Raw genomic sequence first — 21,011 nt, forward strand, 5'->3', positions numbered from 1 at the left:
GAGTTAGTTTTGAATAGCTACCTGCATTTCAGAATCATGACACTACAGCTAGGATTCCCTACCCCTAGGGAAAGTGGTCAGGCTCACCTTCTCCATCTTAAGCTGGGGGTAAAGAGGAACCCTGCCGGGAAAGGGAAAAGCTGCAAAAGCCAGAAAACTCGAACTAAGCAAATTACTTTTGTTGCTCTTGGCCCACATCATTCAACTTGTCCTTAATACATGAAAAAGGCTGGAGACTTCATGGCCACTACAGGTGCCGAGCGGTAGTAGGGGACGGAAGGTAGGTCATAGGCAACATGTATAAAGCAGAGGGAAAGCCATAGGGCACCTGGGGCAAGAGTGAAGAGGATTTTGACATTTCAACCCAAATTTAAAATACTTAGAATCTTCCAAGAATCCAAGACCACTGGCCAGAACAAGAGGCTCATTCATTAATAGAACAAAGGGGGACAGGACCCTTATCTCTGGGCCCTGACCACAAGAGGGGCAAGTCTTCTTGGGGGGAGACTTTTTTTGCGGCTTACAACAGGTCATTCCTGGCATCATCAGCTCTCCGGTGCCTGGGCAGATGAGTCCCTGTCGGAAAGGGCTGCTGGAGGGGAGGGTGGTGCCTCAGAGAACAGTCTGAGCTCTGCCAAGTCCACCACCATGGCAAGAGCTCCTGCAGCCACCGCTCCTCACTCCTGATCTCCTAATAAGGTGAAGGAAGCAGACAGTAAAGGCAGTGCCACCGCTGCCCTAGAGAAAAAGACTTCCATCAAGGCCCTGCCACCAATTTGCATCTTACTCTACGACAGGTGTTGAACACAGCCCCATCTCCAATGAGGACTCCACTAAAAAGCTTTAAGTCTCTGCACAGGGACACCAAAAAAAAAAAAAAAAAAAAAAAAAAAAAAAAATCACATCTAGTTTTATAGGCATTTAATAGTTTACCAATTGGTACAATAGGATTTTTTAATATGCAGAAAACATGAATAAATTTTGTTTTACACAGTCTGAGAGCAACAAATCTTACTGTAAAACACAAGAGCAATATTATATACATTCCTTTACTGATTTTTTTTTTTAATTGTGTCAATATCTTCAGTTAACTCTTACAATCTGGGAACTGTTTTCTCCAATCACCACCACCTCTGCAACATTCATATGAAATCAATGCTTGCCTTCATGTCAGTGTCAGATCAACTTCTAACTCGAAGATTTTGTGTTTGTTTCTATCATCTTCAGAGTGAGCTTTAGGGATGCCTGAAGGATAGGCAGGACAAGAAAGCAGCTACTTACATGATAGAGTGGAAAGATAAAAAGGCCAGTCCAGTCCAGTTGTGACTTGTAAATCCAGCTTGCCCTCCCCCCACCCTACTGAAAAGAAAAAAAAAAAAAAAAAAAAAAAAAAAAAACCCCAAAACCTTTTTCACCGATTTTGTACATGTCGCTTCTCTACCAGGAGATTCTTCTTTGCATCATCTAGATTAATTAACACATTGGACTTATATACAGCTGGACAGAAAGAGTAACCATTTTAAGTGCCTTTTCCTTCAACAATTTTAACTTCAGTTGCTTAAGGATCATCAAGCCACCACTGTCAACAAAACAAAATATCCTTTACTTTTAAATAGTTTTTCTTTAAGTGAATTTAAAAGAAAACTATTTAATGCGTGATTTTACCTGGAAGTTCACACAGAAACAGAAAGAGGCAAACAGGAGAGCAGGGCACTGACAGTAAGGAGACGGGGCTTGGTGATCTAGAGCCAAAGCTTCCGAAGACTACAGCGAGCGCTCCACAGCCTGGACGACTTGCTAACACTAGTGATTTTTAGAGCAGTGCTCTGGGCACACCATTGGTCACACCACACATAGACAAAACAGGACGGTCTTAGTCTCCTAAAGTGCAAGATGCCATGTCAAAAAGCAACTATTCTCCAAGCAACGTCTAAACCACAGTTTCTGTGGCTTGCACTTCCAAGAGTGCAGCTAGGACTTCTTGGGCACATTATATCAGGGTGGCACTGGAATGTCTTTTCACACACACAAAGTCAAATAATCATCTGAGGATGCAATTCTACCAGCTTTTTATTTCTTAAATTAAGTGACCAATTTGATTGAGAAAGTGACAAAGCAGCAGTGAACCTCTAAACCAGTTAATAAATTCCTCTACTTACAATCCAAACCAGTAACCTCATCATTGTACTTATCCCAGGCAAGGCACAGGGTTAGACAGCAGACAGAGAAAACGGAGGAAACAGGAAGAAAGGGCATCAACAGGGCAGCGTCAAACAACAGTGCAGGAAACCGCTGCACATCCGATTCCGGATTATGGATGGATCCACTCTCCCCCACCCCCCTTCATTATTCAAACAGGGCTCGTTACATTTGGATCCAGTTGAGGACCATCCCTGAGATTCAATGTTTGCTGCTTCTTAAACGGAGGATGTCTGGTAACTCAACTAAGCAGCAGGCTGTGGCAATCTCCCAAGTAAGGATAACTTTGTTTACAGAGTAATATTGTTTCTCCTCCTTTGTCAATGAAAGTCACTGTGTGCTGCAGGGGGGAAACCCAGTGGACAGCAGCTTTGTTTCCTCCTAAATCGGTACCATTTTTTTCCTTTATTGTTCGTATCTATGAGTGATTTCTAGATGTTGTGGCTTACCCTTAAACAATTCGTGTTGCTACATGCTAAAAATGAATTAAAATACAAGACATTTATACATGTACAAACAAATGTTAAGATGCACCATTTCTATGTATTTATATTTCTTAAAATAGGACAGGAAATAGCAGCAAACGAGAACAAAGATATCTTCCATAGCATTTGTAGAAAAATCCAGTCAGAACAGCTAAAAAGAAACAAACAAACAAACAAAAAAGACTTCTTAATGTGAGCAGGGTTGTGAGGCAATATTGTCCTGAAAGTTATTCTACTGTATGTAAGGAATTAGCTTAAGTTGTAATTTTTGTCTTCAAAAGTAGCCATTAGTTCTCAAAACACTTTTCCTTCCAGAGACGTCTCTCAGGAATTATTAAAAACAAAGCAAACAAACAAAAAGACACAAGTTAGATGTAAAGCTGCTTCTAGTAAACGTTAAGGCCTAGTCTCTGTGTGTGTATCTACAGGACATTAACTCTAACCCTTTGTCTTTTTCAAGAACCAAATTTCCATTAAATACTAAAAAGGGACATTTTAAAAATCACATATTATGCAAATGAATAAAATGCAATTCAGAGTAAGTTTCTTTGTTAAACTGTCTTTGTTATTTCAGTGTTCTGTTACCTTTTCAAATGACCTTAAAAAAAAGCTGTTGGTTAGCTAAGCAATAGAATTATTTAATAATCTGCAATGAAATATTGTTTCCAAAGTCATAGATAAAAATTCTCTTAAGCCTACTTGTAGTAACTTTGGATCACAATATACAATATATCAAGGATGCATAAAATGCTGAACAGCCAAATGGGGCGGGGGGTGCTTTTCCTTTTAGCTGGGAACAATTCCCACAGAGTCAGACCTAGTTTTCAGAAGCATTAGGATCAAAAAGGGTTTGTTCTAAAGCATGGTACTCCACGGCAAAATTTATTCTACTTGTACATTTTAGCACTTCTTCGAAAGCCCAGGACCCAAGGATATGGAGGTTGTATGTGTGTGATATACATATACAGACTTATCCACTTACAGATAGGCCCATATAACATTTATATATAAACAAAAGGTGAAAACACAGTACATTTTTATGCATGCTCCATTAAACCCTGTCTTGTTTTCAACTTGTAAGTTAAATACAGTTCAAATCAGTATCAGATTTGTGTTGAAGAACAAACTGCTGTATTTCTCCCACTCCCTTCAGATGGGCAAACATAACCTTTTCCGTATTTGTCATTATGTAATGCACATTGCACATCCCTAAAGAACATCGAAAACAAATAGTGATTTGTACCATGACACACTCAACGGGAAGATTAAATTCTACTTGGGAGTCACGTCACTGCACAGTCTAACAGTATGGAGAAGACAACTACAAGTGTGTCTAGTGTGAAAAATAGAAGCTTAGAGAATTACAGTGTTTTTCAACCTGTTTACAAAGCATTAGGACCCAAATGAAAGAAATGATTTGCTATTAGCTGCTGAGATTTTTCTTATTTGAGATTTACAGTCATTTCCGTACATAAATATACCACTAGCCTCTGCCTGATAGGCTGCCAAAACAAATGTGTCCTATTGATTTGGCAAATGTGTCATGACAAAAATTCCAATGTGTAATCCCCATTAATTACATAGATGGTTCAGAAGATTTTGAATTGTAGCCTTATCATCTAACATCCTTAAAGAAGATTTATTAAGCACACTTAAGTGATGTTACATAGATACACATTTCAGAAAAAGCCCTAATAATCACCACTTTTCCCCAAATGAGGCCATCAAGTCAGGCACCAACAGATAGCAGAAAGAAAAACAGGAATTAATAATCCAACATAAAATGACACTGTCAACTATTCAGTTTAGTGCCCTAGTTCAATTTATTCAACTTCTGCCTTCTTAGGCCTGGTGTGACCAATGCCAGCCCAGGTTTTTAAACCCTATGGTACTTCTAGACAACGTATGTAAATTTACAGTATACAATTTGGATTCACCATGCATGAATACTTTGTGTGTAACATTTAATAAGCTCAATCTACATCCAGAATAATTTACATGAAAGGACAATATTTATTTAAACAGAGCTCAATGGGGTAACCATGGTATCATCAGAGTGCATCCAGAGGAAAAATGGGAGGAGGGGCCAAATGAGACTCAATCAACGGCACTCCCACACCTTTACTGTTTGATCTACACTGCCAGTAACCACATATGGTGCCGTCTTATGGAAATCTGAAAGAAAAAGAAAAGGCTTATTTTAAACCCAGATAAAATTTTTAACAAGCCACAAAATAAGCAAGTCCACGTGCCAGGAATGCTCATTTTTTTCTATACACACCCACACATACACCCCTGGGTTAGCGAAGCTGAGACTTAATGATTAAATCCTGTATTAACACTTCAATAAAAATACCTACGCCCATTACCCCATCCCAACTAAGGCTGAATGTTTCACTCGAATCTAACAACAAGGGTAGCTCTAATGTATCTACTTACTTAACTTACTATGTTCCAGGCTTAGTACTAATGCATTATATTCATGTTTAATTCTTTTAACAATCCTATGAGGTAGGCATTGGCCCTATTCTACTGAGGCTTTATTTTTATCATTAGATCCATCATACCCTGGGTGTATTATATTTTTAATGTATTCACTATCTTATATTCTAGATTTAGGTCTAGATGACACTGAGGCTGTTTATTAGACTTAATTCAGTGAGTCCCCAGTACATGAGAGTATAAACCTGCCGGAGGGAAAAAGGCTGAGTAAGATTTCCTTTGAGAAACTTACAAACTAGTAGGGGAAGAAAATTACCCATCAGAGTGGTTAGTAAGCATCCTCTTCACAATCCTAGTTTCCAAAACCAATGTTGTGCAATGGAGAAAGTAATTTTTTTTTATTATAAGGCTGATGATGGAAAGAGAGAGTTAAGGAAAGGAGAATTTAAAACAAATAGTAGGAATCCACAAAGTTTTTAAACTGTCTTCTCTAGTCTGTCCTGAAAGCACAGGTCATTTCTTACCTGGAAAATTCCTCATGATTACATAAAACTGTTTGTGTCTCGCACTCCAAAATCTACTTGTTAAGAAATCTCCTTACTCGTACATACCCAAGGAGGTAACAAAGTGTTCATGCGCATTGAGGGTCTTCATGCATCGCTTGTTCTTGTAATCCCACACACGGAGGGTCTTGTCATCAGCACAACTCAAAATAAACTTCCCCCCAGAATGGAACAGAACTCCACGTACCCAGTTATCATGACCCACCTTAAAAACAAAAGGTGTTCAACTTAATAAAGGGATAAAATATTTAAACGGCATCTAAGAAAATAGTTCAGTCATTACTCAAAGCAGTGAAGCTACATGTACCCAAAACATCAATGCCAAAAAAGAACCCCACATCCCCCCAAAAAAGTGTAGGGAATTTTTCTAGATTAAAGGAAACTGGAAACTAATAAGGCATGACCAGTAAATATTATGTGTGATGCTTGACTGGCTCCTGGGTGGTGGCTACAATACAGTTATAAAGGGCACTAGTGGATAGAGAAAATGTGAATATGTAGTATTAATGGTAAGTTTCTTTTCTTTTTTTTAATAATGTTTTTAATGTCTACGCCCAATGTGGGTCTCAAACTCATGACCCCAAGATCAAGAGTCACATGCTCTACCGACTGCGTCAGTCAGGCACCCCAATGTTAAGTTTCTTGAGTATAATCATTTTATTGTGGTTATACAGAACACCTTTATTCTTAGGAGATATATGTTAAAATATTTGGGAGCCAAATATATATCCACCATATTCCTCTACATAGAAATTTAAGACAATGGCTTGGTGCTGAACAGTCCAACAGGGCAGCCATTTAGTCACATGTAGTTTTTAAAATATAAACTAAAATATTAATACTATCAGCAATCGAGTCCTCAGTCTCATTAGCCACATTTCAAGAGCTCAACAGCTGCATGTGGCTAGTAGCTGTAATGATGGATAGTACAGATACAGAACATCATCACAGAGAGTTCTACTGGACAACCCTAGACTAAAAAAAGAAAACTTGGTAGGGGCGCCTAGGTGATTCAGTCAAGGGTTTACGTGTCTGACTTCAGCTCAGGTCATGATCTCATGGTTCATGAGTTTGAGTTCCACGTTGGGCTCTGTGCTGACAGCTCGGAGCCTGGAGCCTGCTTTGGATTCTCTCTCTTTCCAAAATAAATAAACATTTAAAAAAAAGCAGGTGGGGGGTTGGGGGGAGGGGCATCTGGGTGGCTCAGTCAGTTAAGTGTCCAACTTCACAGCTCAGGTCATGATTTCGCACTCTGAGTTTGAGCCCCACACCAGGCTCTATGCTGATAGCTCAGAGCCTGGAGCCTGCTTCAGATTCTGTGTCTCCCTCTCTCTCTGCCCCTCCCCTGCCTGTACTCCGTCTCCCTCTCAAACATAAAAAAAATTAATTAAAAAAAAGAAAAGAGGGGCACCTGGATGGTTCAGTTAGTTAAGTTTCTGACATTGCCCAGGTCATGATCTCATGGTTGGTGAGTTTGAGCCCTGCATTGGGCTCTCTACTGTCAGCACGGAATCCGCTTCAGATCCTTTGTCTCCTTCTCTCTCTGCCCCTACCCTGCGTGCTCTCTCTCTCAAAATAAGTAAATAAACTTAAACAAACTTGGTAGGTTTTATTAGGTATGACAGAGCTGTATATGGGTGATTTTTATTTTCTTCTTTTAGCTTTTCTGTATATTTCTAATTTTTCTATAATGTAAATAACCATACTGCTTTTATAAAAGAACCCAAGGGGAGTTTAAAAAAAAAATAAAAAGAAAGAAGAAAAACAAAAAAAGACAGATGACCAACGTAACATATTCTTTGACCAGGGTGCCTGGATGGCTCAGTCGGGTAAGCATCCAACTCTTGGTTTCAGCCCAGGTCATGAGCTCACAGTTCATGGGATCCAGCCCCACATCAGGCTCTGCACAGACAGTGTGGAGCCTGCTTGGGATTCTTCCACTCTCTCTGTGCCCTTGCCCTGCACCACTTTCTCTCAAAATAAACTTAAATAAATAAATAAAATACCTTGTTCTACTGTAGTGACCTATAAAAGTCACCAATGACGAGAAGTAGAAGTCTCAACAAAAGTTAAGTACAAAATCTATTTAAAACAATTTTTTTTAATGTTTATTTATTTTTGAGGGAGAGAGAGAGAGAGACAGTGTCAGCAGGGGAGGGACAGAGAGAGAGATAGAGAGAGAGAGAAAGAGAGAGAGAGAGAGAGGTACAGAATCAGAAGCAGGCTCTGAGCTGTCAGCACAAAGCCTGATGCAGGGCTCAAACTCATGAACTGAGAGATCATGACCTGAGTCAAAGCTGGATGGTTAACTGACTGAGCCACCCAGGCGCCCCAATACAAAATGTATTTTAAAAGTAAAATACAGGGCGCCTGGGTGGCGCAGTCGGTTAAGCGTCCGACTTCAGCCAGGTCACCATCTCGCGGTCCGTGAGTTCGAGCCCCGCGTCGGGCTCTGGGCTGATGGCTCAGAGCCTGGAGCCTGTTTCCGATTCTGTGTCTCCCTCTCTCTCTGCCCCTCCCCCGTTCATGCTCTGTCTCTCTCTGTCCCAAAAATAAATAAACGTTGAAAAAAAAAATTAAAAAAAAAAAATAAATAAAAGTAAAATACAAAATCACATTTCCATGGCTACACCAAAATAAAGCAGTAAAAAGTACTATCCCTCAGGTGAAAAACAGGAGCCAGAAACCTCGGGAGAAATTAAGGTGACCTCTGTTCTTACAGGGGAGGAGAGCACATGCTTTCCTTCTTTTCTTTAAGATTTTATTTTATTTTAAATATTCATTTTTGGAAGAGAGTCAGAGAGAGAGGGAGACAGAGGAGACAGAGGATCCGAAATGGGTTCTGTGCTGACAGCAGAGAACCTGATGCAGGGCTCAAATTCACAACTCGTGAGATCATGACCTGGGCCAAAGTCAGACACTCAAAGTCAGACCAAGCCACCCAGGTGCCCCCAAGATTTTATTTTTAAGCAATCTCTACACCCAATGTGGGTCCCAAACACATAATCCTGAGGTCAAGAGCTGCATGCTCTACCAACTGAGCCAGCCAGGTAGCTCTGCAGATCACCTTCTTAAATAGTGATACAGTGTATCTGAACTCAGCTCAGAATACTGTTAGAGGAGAGTTTAATTTTCTAATCAATTCTTGATGATACTTCCAAAGTGTCTACCAGATCTTACAGAGACCATCACTTCAAGGTATGGTTAGTACCTAAAACGTCTCTAAAACAAACGGATGCCAAATTACAAAAATTGTTAACTAACAAAAATTGTTAATGCCCACAGATCCCCTTATTGCTCCCTTAGGCAAATAAAAATGCCCACAATCTTGTACTATCATTTATATATCCTAATATTAAATTCTTGCACTCCTGAAATGAAATAAACATTTCTAAACCATAAAGCTAGGTAACAACATTAATGTCATAATGGTAAAATAAAACAAATAAAGAAGACCATATGAACAAATATGTCAATAGGATTCATATTAAAATTAAATACAGTGAAATACAGAATCAAACACTTTAAAAAATGAATGGGTCTGTAATAATACTATTTTTCCCCATAGGAGATATAGAATTTTTAAAGATAAAGTGAGCTAGGATCTCCCTTCTAGCATTAATGGCTTTGTAGATCCTTTTTATAACATGACATTCTACAGGAGTAATTTTCTTTTATCTTTTTAAGTGTTTATTTTTGAAAGAAAGAGTGCAAGTGGGGAAGGAGCAGAGAGAGGGACCGAGGATCCGAAGCAGAGAGCCTGATGCGGGACTCAAACTCATGAAATGTGAGATCATGACCTGAGCCAAAGTTGGAAGCTTAACCTACTGAGCCATCCAAGCATCCCTACAGGAATAACTTTCATTTCACTGTTAACAATGGAATTACAAAAGTTTAAGAAAAATTATCTTTATAAAGAAGTTATTTTAAAGCCTGGACTAATTCAGATTATTTAGTAAGATATCACAAGGCATCTAACTCCCCAAAATATAAACACAGTAAGCTTCAAAAGAAGCAGTTAATATTATGCAAACTTACTAGGGTCATAAGGCACATGCCAGTACTGACGTCCCACATCTTAATAGTCTTGTCTCTGGATCCAGACAGTAAGAATGGCCCAGGCTTGCCACTTTTTTTAGTCTATAGAAAACATACAAAAATTAAGTTTCCCATGTAAGAAGTTAAGTGAAGACTTTAGATGACTTCTAACAATGATCTATATTTTCAATTTTACAGAAATGCAATTTTGGGAGACAAATAAATATTGTGTATGTTTACTATACACAATTTGATACTGAGATACATGGTAAAATGATCATCATAATCAGGTTAGTTAACATACCCATTGCCTCGTATAACCATCCCCCACTTTAGAGCTACCCTTTTAGCAAATTTCACATATATACAACACACTATTGTTAACTATAGTCACCAAGCTGTACAATTAGATCTCCAGGACTTACTCATTTTATTTTCCTCTATCGAAATACACAAGTCTTTTTTGACATATGTAGGCTACACAGGAAGGACCCAGATAATATGAAAATAGAAAATCTCCATTTAGGTTAAGACTCAGTTTCTATGATACTAACAGATGATAAATTTATTGCTCAAGACTTCTGGAATCAAGAAAAAAAATTGAAAACTAATTCAGTCTTTATATAACATCCAAGCCAGAATCAACTTTATGACATGGTAAGTAACCACCACCAGAGGGCAGTAAAAAGAATTTGAAAATGCAACCAAACAGCCAGCCAAAATTTAAGAGATTACTACAGAAGTTTCATTTCAGAAAAATAATTTTGGGGGGTGAAGGGTGGGGGCAGGGGAAGAAGATTCTTTTCATTCATTTATTAAAATATAATTAAAATATCCATGATAGGACTGTCTCTATAAAAAAGGAACATGGTCAATTTTGGCTCATATAATTTATTCAAAGAAACAATAGTCTGTAATTTATTATTAAGTTATTAATCATAAATAATGAAATCATGAAAAGTAAAAATTAAGAACCATGACGAAATATAAAACTCCTGAGTAGAAAGCCCAAAAGACTCCACCAAAAAATTTCTAGAACTGATAAGCAAATTCAGTAAAGTTGCAGGATACCAAAAAAAAAAAAAAAAAAAAAAAACAGAAATCTGTTGCATTTCTAAAAGCCAATAATGAAGCAGCAGAAAGACAAATTAAGAAAACAATCCCATTTACAATGGCACCAAAAAATAATAAGATACCTAGGAATAAACCTAACCAAAGAGGTGAAAGATCTGTACTCTGAAAACCAGAAAACAGTGGTGAAAGAAATTGAAGACAACACAAAGAAATGGAATGACATTCCATGTTCACGGACTGAGCACATATTGTTAAAATGTCTAAAAAGACCCCAAACAGCCAAAGCAATCCCGAAAAAGAACAGCAAAGCTGGGGAGGCATCACAATCCCAGATTTCAAGTTTTATCACAAAGTTGTAGTAAGCAAAACACTATGGTACTGGCACAAAAATAGACATACAGATCAATGGAAAAGAATAGAAAATCCAGAAACAAACCCACAATTATATGGTCAATTAATCTCTGACAAAGCTGGAAAGAATACCCAAAGGGAAATATAGTCTCTTCAACAAATGGTGTTGGGAAAACTGGACAGCAGCATGCAAAAGAATGAAACTGGGCCACTTTCTTACACCACACACAAAAATAAATTCAAAATGGATTAAAGACCTAAATATGAGATCTGAAATCATAAAAATCCTAGAAGAAAACATAGGCAGTAATTTCTCTGACACTGGCTGTATCACCTTTTTTCTAAATAGGTCCCCTGAGGCAAAGAAAAAGAAACAAAAGCAAAAATAAATTACTGGGACTATATATCAAAATAAAAAGCTCCTGCACAGCAAAGGAAACAATAAAACAAAAAGGCAACCTACCAAATGGGAGAAGGTATCTGCAAAATGACATATCTGATACAGAGTTAGTACCCCCAAAATATAAAGAACTTCTATAACTCAACACCCAAAAAAACAAATCCAGTTAAAAAATGAGGTGACATGAACAGACACTTCTCCAAAGAAGACATACAGTTGGCCAACACACGTATGAAAAGATGCTCACCATCACTACCATTAGGGAAATGCAAATCAAAACTACAATGAGGTATCCCCTCACACCTGTCAGAATGGCTAAAATAAAAGACACAAGAAACAACAGGTGTTGGCGAGGACATAGAGAAAGGGGAACCCTCTTGCACTATTGGTGGGAATGCAAACTGGTGCAGCCACTCTGGAAAACAGTATGGAAGTTCCTCAAAAAGTATAAAATAGAACGACTTATGATCCAGTAATTGTAAATTGTACTACTGGGTATTTACCCAAAGAATAGAAAGAAAAGAAAAGAAAAGAAAAGAAAAAAGGAAAGGAAAGGAAAGGGAAAAGAAAAGAAAAGAAAAGAAAAGAAAAGAAAAGAAAAGAAAAGAAAAGAAAAGAAAAGAAAAAGAAAGGAAGAAAGAAAAGAAAAGAAAAGAAAAGAAAACAAAAGAAAGAAAAAAAGAAAGAAAAAAAATTCCACTAATTCAAAGGAACATACATGCACCCTTACAGCAGCATTGTTTATAATAGCCAAAATATGGAAGAAACCCAAGTGTACATCAACTGATGAATGGATAAATATATATACATACATACACGCACAATGGAATATTATTCATCTACAAAAAAGAATGAAATTTTGCCATTTGCAATGACATGGATGGAGCTAGAGAGTATAATACTAAGTGAAATAAGTCAGAGAAAAACAAATACCGTAAGATTTCACTTGCATGTGGAATTTAAATGAGCAAAGGAGGGGAAAAAAGAGAGCAACAAACCAAGAAACAGATTCTTAACTACAGAGAACAAACTGATGGTTACCAGAGGGGAGATGGGTGGATGGGTGATTCAAATAAAAACTTAAAACACACAAATAAATAAAACTCCAGACAGATTCAGCTAGTGCTTCTAGTGATCAAGAGTATCAAGAGGCCTTCATATGAAATATTCTGTTTAAAATAAATATTCAAATACTGAACTGCATTCCACCATAAATTTATAAATAATTACGCTCATTAAAGAAGGCTATTCTTGGGGCGCCTGGGTGGCGCAGTCGGTTAAGCGTCCGACTTCAGCCAGGTCACGATCTCGCGGTCCGTGAGTTCGAGCCCCGCGTCGGGCTCTGGGCTGATGGCTCAGAGCCTGGAGCCTGTTTCCGATTCTGTGTCTCCCTCTCTCTCTGCCCCTCCCCCGTTCATGCTCTGTCTCTCTCTGTCCCAAAAATAAATAAACGTTGAAAAAAAAAAAAAAAAAAAAAAGAAGGCTATTCTTCTAAAAGATAACTTTTAACTTCTCCCATAAGTTTTATTTTGCACCAGTTGCTATACTCTTATAACAATGGCATTTCTTATAAATTTAATGACCACTTTTACTTTTCAGGCGGGTCCACCATCCCCAGCCCAAATCACAGGTCAGCTGACAGCAATAATAATCACTAGTTAAAAAATATAAACATTTCTGCAAGTTCAAAAGAGTAAAGAGTTTCAAGATTCAGAATTCTGGGATACAGATTTTTCAATGCATTAACTGCCCTGAAACTGAGAATCAGAAGTTATCTAAGATTCTGATACCAGCAATCAAATCATGAAATGATATATAAATCACATACCTCAGATCCTGTTGCTTCAGAGATGGAAGAATATGAGCTTTCTGGAGCCCAGGAAATACATTCTACCACATGCTCATGTTCTCGAAGCTCAGCCTTGCATTCCTTTGTTGCTACGACCCATACGCGCACGGTCTGATCATTTGAACAGCTGGCTATCAGAGTGCCATCCTGATTTGGCCGCACCATACGTACCCATTCTCTGTGTCCTGTGAATGTCTTCACACAGTAGCTGTCAAAATAAATAATAATCTACATCATGAATGGCAATCACTGGGATACTTCCCAGGAGCAATATAAAACTAGCTACGTACGTACTGGAATAAAGAGGACGGCACCATGTTAGGGTAATCATATGTGAGTCAGCACAATAAATGTACATTCATGGTTAATGAAAGATGGGGACAGGCCGGAAAATCAAACATCAGTCAAAATAAGCTGATGGAAGTATCATTAAGGAGCTAACCAATCAACACATTCTAGAAGGTAAAATATAGAGAGAAATAAAATCTTCTAAAACTAAACACACACGATAAACCTAACAAAAATATTTATAGCTTTGTTGAGACAAAGGCATACTCTACTAATCTGGGTAAAACTACTTAGTAGTAGGTTAAGATTTTATTATAACAATCATGTGTGATTCTAAGCACAACCAAATTAAGCCTAACAGGGGCCTACCTGCACAAATGTTATTTACATTTTATTTCAACCCATAGAGAAATCACCTAAAAGAAGACCACAGAGATAATAAGCCATTGCATAGAAAATGGCTCTCGAGGACACGAAATTTTTTTTTTTTTTTTTTTAAATAATTTCTCTATTCCTTTTTGGGAAACATTTAGAGATTCAAACCTCATTTTACAGTATATAACACAACCAGCACCATAATTATTTTGGGTTAAAGTCAAAATAACTGGTTCAGAACACATTTCGTTTGGTTGTTTAATATCTCTTTAGCTGACATCATTTCAACCAAACCTACTTACCCAGTTTGCACCTCCCACATTTTTATAGTTTTATCCCTTGAGGCAGACACTATATGATCTCCATTGGGCATGATGGCTACTGAAGAGACATTGTGGTCATGGCCTAAAACATAACACAGCAATGTATTAAGTGACCTATAGCATAATTAAATCTCAGTTTACCATGAGATTTCACCATGGGATTTCAAATACCACAGCAACTTTAAATACACTGGGTTTTAATAAATTTGATAAGAAACTTTGGATTTACACACAAAAAAGTTTAGGAATTAGCAACTTAATAAAATAATCCACAATGAAATAGCAGCTAGCTATTAAAATAATAGCTTATTAAAATAATCCACAATGAAAAGCAGCTAGCTCAATTTAGGACCACAAAACTGTTTTAACATCAGTGTCATTAGCATTTGGATGTATTAATATGCTGAATGTTTATATATGAACAGTAGAAAAACACAAAAATTTCCATGGTTGATATCCTAAGATATAAATTGGAGATAAGATTTACAAAGCTAAACAGAAGAATAAGAAAAATGGAGATTTGGTTTCATATTTAAATTTTTTAAAAATGTTTTATTTTTGAGACAGAAAGAGACCATGAGCAGGGGAGGGGCAGAGAGAGAGGGAGACACAAAATCCGAAGCAGGCTCCACGCTCTGAGCTGTCAGCACAGAGCCTGATGCAGGGCTCGAACTCCCAGACTGTGAGATCATGACCTGAGCCAAAGGCGGACGCTTAACCAACTAAGCCACCCAGGTGCCCCACATTTGGTTCCATATTTAAAATAGTGGTCCAAGGCATCTGGGTGGCCTAGTCGGTTAAGTGTTTGACTCTTGATTTTGGCTCAGGTCATGATCTCATGGTTCGTGGGATTGAGCCTTACGATGGGCTCCTCTCTCCCTCTCTCTCTGCCCCTCCTCCACTCACTCTCTCTTCTCCCTCAAAATAGGTAAACATTTCTCCAAAAAATAGTGTTTGAAAAATTTTGTTGTTGATGTTAATGGGGGTAAAAAAGAAATGCATTATTCTATATGCATTATTCCTAATTAGTTATCCTTTGTGGAAAAAGCCCTAGAGAATCCTCATAAATGATATCATTATTTTAAGGAACATATACAATGGTTAGAAAGAACTCTTCTTCTTTTTTTTTTTTTATGTTTATTTATTTTTGAGAGAGACAGAGTGCTAGCAGTGGATGAGCAGAGAGAGAGGGAGACACAGAATGTGAAGCAGGCTCCAGGCTCTGAGCTGTCAGCACAAAGCCCCACGCGGGGCTTAAACTCACAAAGTATGAGATCATGACCTGAGCCAAAGTCAGATGTTTAACTGACTGAGCCACTCAGGCACCCCAAGAACTCTTCTTAAAAAAAAATTGTTTTTGAGTATAGTTGACACATAATGTTACATTAGTCTCAGTTGAGAAGTTTATACATTATGCTATGTTCATCACAAGTGTAGCTGCCATCTGTCACTATACATTATTACAGTGTCTTTAACTATATTCCTCATACTGTGCCTTTTATTCCCTTGACTTACTCATTCCGTAACAGGAGGCCTCTATCTCCTACTTTCCTTCTTCATTAAGTCAGAGCAACAAGACACAGGCTACTTAAAGAAACATAAACACCAGTTTTTATGAAAGGATTCAACAGAATTCCTTTAACTGGTAAGCTTCCCCATTTAATTTGGGGGGAAACACACCCTTCAAATTATACTTTCTATGTAAACACATAGCTTACATCACTGAATTATCTATTAAAAAAAAACAAAACAAAAACTTTTATTACCAACACAGAATGTATTCCTTATACAAAATCCAAACGTTCAAATTTTATCATGGTCAACGAAACAACAAAAATCCTTATTTAGTGAGCACCCTTTATGTGCCAGATACTAAACCAAGATGATTTATGTATATGATCTCATTTTATCCTCACAACAATCCTATGACAGGTATTATTACCTCTACCTTGCATATGAAAGAAGCTGCATATGAAAGAATTTCCCAATGCCACAAGTAAACAAGTAGGGATCTGAACCCAGATATCTGATTCTAAAGCCCATGTTCTTCCCACAAAGCCCAAGTGCCTCAGAGAATAGTCTCTATGACAAGAACCAGGAAAGCAAGCTCACATTCTACAGTGTATGTACAACATTATAAAGTGAGCAAGAAATGCTAGGTTCCAGCTTTTACTGTATCTACTTTCTATGAACTTGTTTCCCAGGTGAGAAAATGAAAAGCAAAACAAAAAATTCCCCAATAACTTCATTTTTCTTTTTTTCTTGAAGACAGATGTCCCAGCAGTTTTTCTTATCCAAAAATATTCCTGAAAGCGAATTAAGCATTTTATATAAACCACTAAGAGATACTTAAAACCTTATAATTGAAACAACTCTCAACTACTGTGGTTTATCCACGGGCTACACATCATATGCTCTTCCACTGATACAATTAAGAATCAAATGTAGGGAACCCGCACACTATTAGAAAACAATATTCTTTTCTCTGGAATGTCACATTACAAATCACTATCAAAATATTATCCTCTACCCCTTACCGTGCATGGTTCTGATGCATTCAAAGCCCTGAAAATCCCATAGTTTAATGGTCATATCTGCAGAACAGGAAGCCAGAAGCTTGCCACTGTGGTCAAATGAAATATCCTGTACAGAGTCTGTATGCCCCTTAAGGGTTCGCTCAAAATCTCCAGTCTCATAATCCCACACCTGTCAAATAATCAGAAAGTTAGTTAACATCAACCCATCCCTTCTTTCTTGTTTCACATTAGCACTCAGCAGGCCAGTATGAGCAAGTGACAAAGGGTAACTATCTTAGAAACAGCAATCTTCAAGTGTAAATTGGTCTTTTCTCTATAGAGAAACTGAAGTTGTAATTACTAAAACACACTTCTGGTACATCATCTATCATATACCTAATAATACTAGCAGGTAGGTATATAAAGCCAAAAGACAAAGTCCATTCCCAGTCTGACAGGAGACAACAGACATGTAAACAAATAAATTTAAGGACTTAAGTTCTGGGGGGTGGTTATGATAGGCATCTATATGTAGAATATTTGGGGACAATAAAAAGTGTTCAATTCTTTTTTTTTTCCCAACGTTTTATTTTTTATTTTTGGGACAGAGAGAGACAGAGCATGAACGGGGGAGGGGCAGAGAGAGAGGGAGACACAGAATCGGAAACAGGCTCCAGGCTCTGAGCCATCAGCCCAGAGCCCGACACGGGGCTCAAACTCATGGACCGCGAGATCGTGACCTGGCTGAAGTCGGACGCTTAACCGACTGCGCCACCCAGGCGTCCCTCTTTTTTTTTTTTTTTAATGTGTATTTATTTTTGAGAGAGACAGTGCAAGTGAGGGAGGGGTCAGGACAGAGCCCAACATGGGGCTCAAACTCCAACAGCGAGATCATGACCTGAGCTGACGCTGGACGCTTAACTGACTGAGCCACCTAGGTGCCCCAAGATTGCTCAATTCTAATACACAGCAGAACTCAGACATCTAAGAGGCAAAGGAAAGACTTCACAAGATGTTACTGCCAATGAATAAGTAAATTAACAAATGTATTATGTCATTTTGATGCAAAAATGGGAAGCCACTGCCATGTCTTTTAAAGTTAGTTTTTTCTAAGATAATGGAAATAATGAGCTATCAAGAATAAGTATTAGAAACAGACCTCAAGAACATATTAAACTTTCATTCTGGTGGCCAAATGTAGTCAATCTTTACCCAACACCAATTACATGCTCTAAAATCAAATGATTGATTCCATTCTTCCTATAATTTATCATTAAACCTATTATAGGTTCAAATTTATCAGTAGTAGGATATATACCAACCAATTTAAAGAAACTTAGAAAATGCATTTTGAAAACTTGGAAACAATCTATCCAACATTAGGGGAATGGCCAAGCAGATACAAGATTTGCAATTATAAGGAACTTATGACACACACGTAATATAATAAAGTAAAAAAGAATACAAAAACCTCACCTAAGAAAAACCATCTTTTTTTTTTTTTTTAATTTTTTTTTTTCAACGTTTATTTATTTTTGGGACAGAGAGAGACAGAGCATGAACGGGGGGTAGGGGCAGAGAGAGAGGGAGACACAGAATCGGAAACAGGCTCCAGGCTCTGAGCCATCAGCCCAGAGCCCGACGCGGGGCTCGAACTCACGGACCGCGAGATCGTGACCTGGCTGAAGTCGGACGCTTAACCGACTGCGCCACCCAGGCGCCCCAGAAAAACCATCTTCTAAACCCCATTTCTTTTACAGAAAAATGTACATACTCTTCTTAATATAAACAGAGTTTTTGACCATATATTCAAGTACTTCTACACAGAAATGATTTCTAATTTTGCACATATTTTGTTACATTCATCTTTAAGTATTTTGGGGTTTTTTTGATGCGACTGTGTGACATTTTCAATTTTTAATTTTCAAATTATTCACTGCTACTTTATAGATATACAATTACCACTTGAATATTAACCCTGCATCCAGTGATTCTGTTAAATTCAGCCATAGTTCTAAGTAGCTTTTCTGTAGATTCTTTGGGTTTTCTACAGAAGATCATGTTGTCTACAAATAAACAGTTTCATTTCTTCCTTCCCAATCTGTATGCTTTTTTATTTTTCTTCCTTACTGCGCTGGCAAGGCACTCTTGTACAAACATGAATATAAGTGTGTTTGACACTGAACACCCTGGCCTTGGTTCCCAATAGGGGGAGGGAGCATTCAGTTTTCCACCAATCCTGCACTCTGGGATAAACCCTACTTGGATCATATTAACCTTTTTATAAATTGCTGGATTTAACTTGTAATTTGTTAAGGATTTTGCATAAGTGTTCATGAATGATACTATACTGGTCAATAATTTTTTTGTAAGATTTTTGTCCCATTTAGTTTAATTTTGACACTAAGAATTCAATGAATACCTGACATGCTAAAAATAAATAAGGTGGGATCAGTTAACTTTCCTTCCATGCATTTGTCAAATAACACTAGAGCATTTTCTCTAAAATAAATATATCCATAAAATGAACTGGGTCTCTTCATAAATGGTGAGCAAACAAGGCATTTTAGTTATAGTTTGTAAATATCAAGAATTAGTAAGAATTAATTTTATTTTTCCTTTACTTGATATTTACCTTTTGTATGATCATAAAATAAATGCTCATGATAAACCATTTATAATGTACTTACATAAAGGCAATAAAAAATATCCATTATCCTACCCAAGGCATGGTTTTTCCATTCTTTCTACATTATTTTTAAGCATAATGACGGTGTTGTACTTCATTATCCCAGTTTCCCTTTGCTTCTCACCATGAGGATTTTTCCATACAATTAAAAACTTGACAAACATCTTTTTTTTTTTAAGATTAAAAAAAAAAATTTTTTTTAATGTTTATTTATTTTTGAGACAGAGAGAAACAGAGCATGAGCAGGGGAGGGGCAGAGAGAAAGGGAGACACAGAATCTGAAGCAGGCTCCAGGCTCTGAGCTGTTAGCACAGAGCCCCATGCGGTGCTCGAACTCACGAACTGTGAGATCATGACCTGAGCCGAAGTCAGACGCTTAACCGACTGAGCCACCCAGGCGCCCCTTAAGATTTTATTTTTAAGTAATCTCTACACCAATATGGGGCTCAAACGCACAACCCAAGATCCAGAGTCGCAGACTCCGCCTAATGAGCCAGCCAGGCACTGCACCCCCACTTTTGGGGCAAACACATTTTTTAAAGGAATTCCTGTTGCTGGCTAAAAATTTTCATTATCACAGAAAACATTCTGTAAGCGAAAATCTGGTGAAAAAGAATTTTGGGTCAAAAAATGTAAACTTAAAAAAAAAAAAGTATCAACTTTTTAGGGGTGCCTAGGTAGGTCCAGTCAGCTGAATGTGCAACTCTCAATCTCGGGATTGGACCCCATGTTGGGTGTGGAGATTACTTAAAAATGAAATTAAAATAAATAAATAAATGACCTTTCAGAAATTTAAATGATGAAATTAAAAATACTATTATGAATTATTCCAAATATATATCCTCCATTTTCCCTAAAGTTTAAAGGTTGGTGATGTAAATGAATTACTCTGAAACAAAAACAAAAACAAACAACAACAAGAAAAAAACCCAAAAAAAAAAGCCCACACCAAACCTGTTGTGTTTACCAAATGTACAAGGGACTTAATATAAGATTTTTTTTTTAATGTTAATTTATTTTTGAGAGAGACAGAGATAGAATGCGAGTGGGTTAGAGACAGAGAGAGAGAGACACAGAAGCAGAAGCAGGCTCCAGGCTCTGAGCTGTCAGCACAGAGCCCGACGTGGGGCTTGAACTCATGGACCACGAGATCATGACCTGAGCCGAAGTCAGACACCCAACTGACTGAGACACCCAGGCACCCCTAATAAAAGATTTTTGTTGGGGTGTCTGGGTGGCTCAGTTGGTTGAGCGTCTGACTCTCGATTTCGGCTCAGGTCATGATCTCATGGTCCTGAGATCAAGCCCCTAGTCAGGCTCTACACTGGGTGTGGAACCTGTTTAAGATTCTCTCTCCCTCTCCCTCTGCCCTTCCCCTATGCACTTGCATGATCCCTCTCTCTCTCTCTCTCTCTCTCT

At 37.8% G+C, this 21,011-nt stretch overlaps 1 protein-coding gene across 4 annotated transcripts in view; it reads right to left on the reverse strand.

Annotated features, from left to right (window-relative positions):
• Nucleotides 1-906: 906 nt before the first annotated feature.
• Nucleotides 907-21,011, reverse strand: part of PAFAH1B1 (platelet activating factor acetylhydrolase 1b regulatory subunit 1) — an 80,406-nt gene continuing 60,301 nt past the window's right edge. For all 4 annotated transcript variants that reach the window (XM_045487752.1, XM_045487753.1, XM_045487754.1 and 1 more), the window contains 6 exons: nucleotides 16,925-17,093; nucleotides 14,367-14,469; nucleotides 13,381-13,609; nucleotides 9,728-9,829; nucleotides 5,738-5,894; nucleotides 907-4,859 (listed from right to left, as the gene is read on the reverse strand). In XM_045487752.1, the coding sequence (XP_045343708.1) occupies nucleotides 4,786-4,859; nucleotides 5,738-5,894; nucleotides 9,728-9,829; nucleotides 13,381-13,609; nucleotides 14,367-14,469; nucleotides 16,925-17,093 (834 nt within the window). In that variant the 3' untranslated portion in view covers nucleotides 907-4,785. The remainder of the gene's footprint in view (nucleotides 4,860-5,737; nucleotides 5,895-9,727; nucleotides 9,830-13,380; nucleotides 13,610-14,366; nucleotides 14,470-16,924; nucleotides 17,094-21,011) is intronic.

This window comes from Leopardus geoffroyi, chromosome E1, assembly GCF_018350155.1.
Source record: "Leopardus geoffroyi isolate Oge1 chromosome E1, O.geoffroyi_Oge1_pat1.0, whole genome shotgun sequence".
Lineage (NCBI taxonomy): Eukaryota > Metazoa > Chordata > Mammalia > Carnivora > Felidae > Leopardus > Leopardus geoffroyi.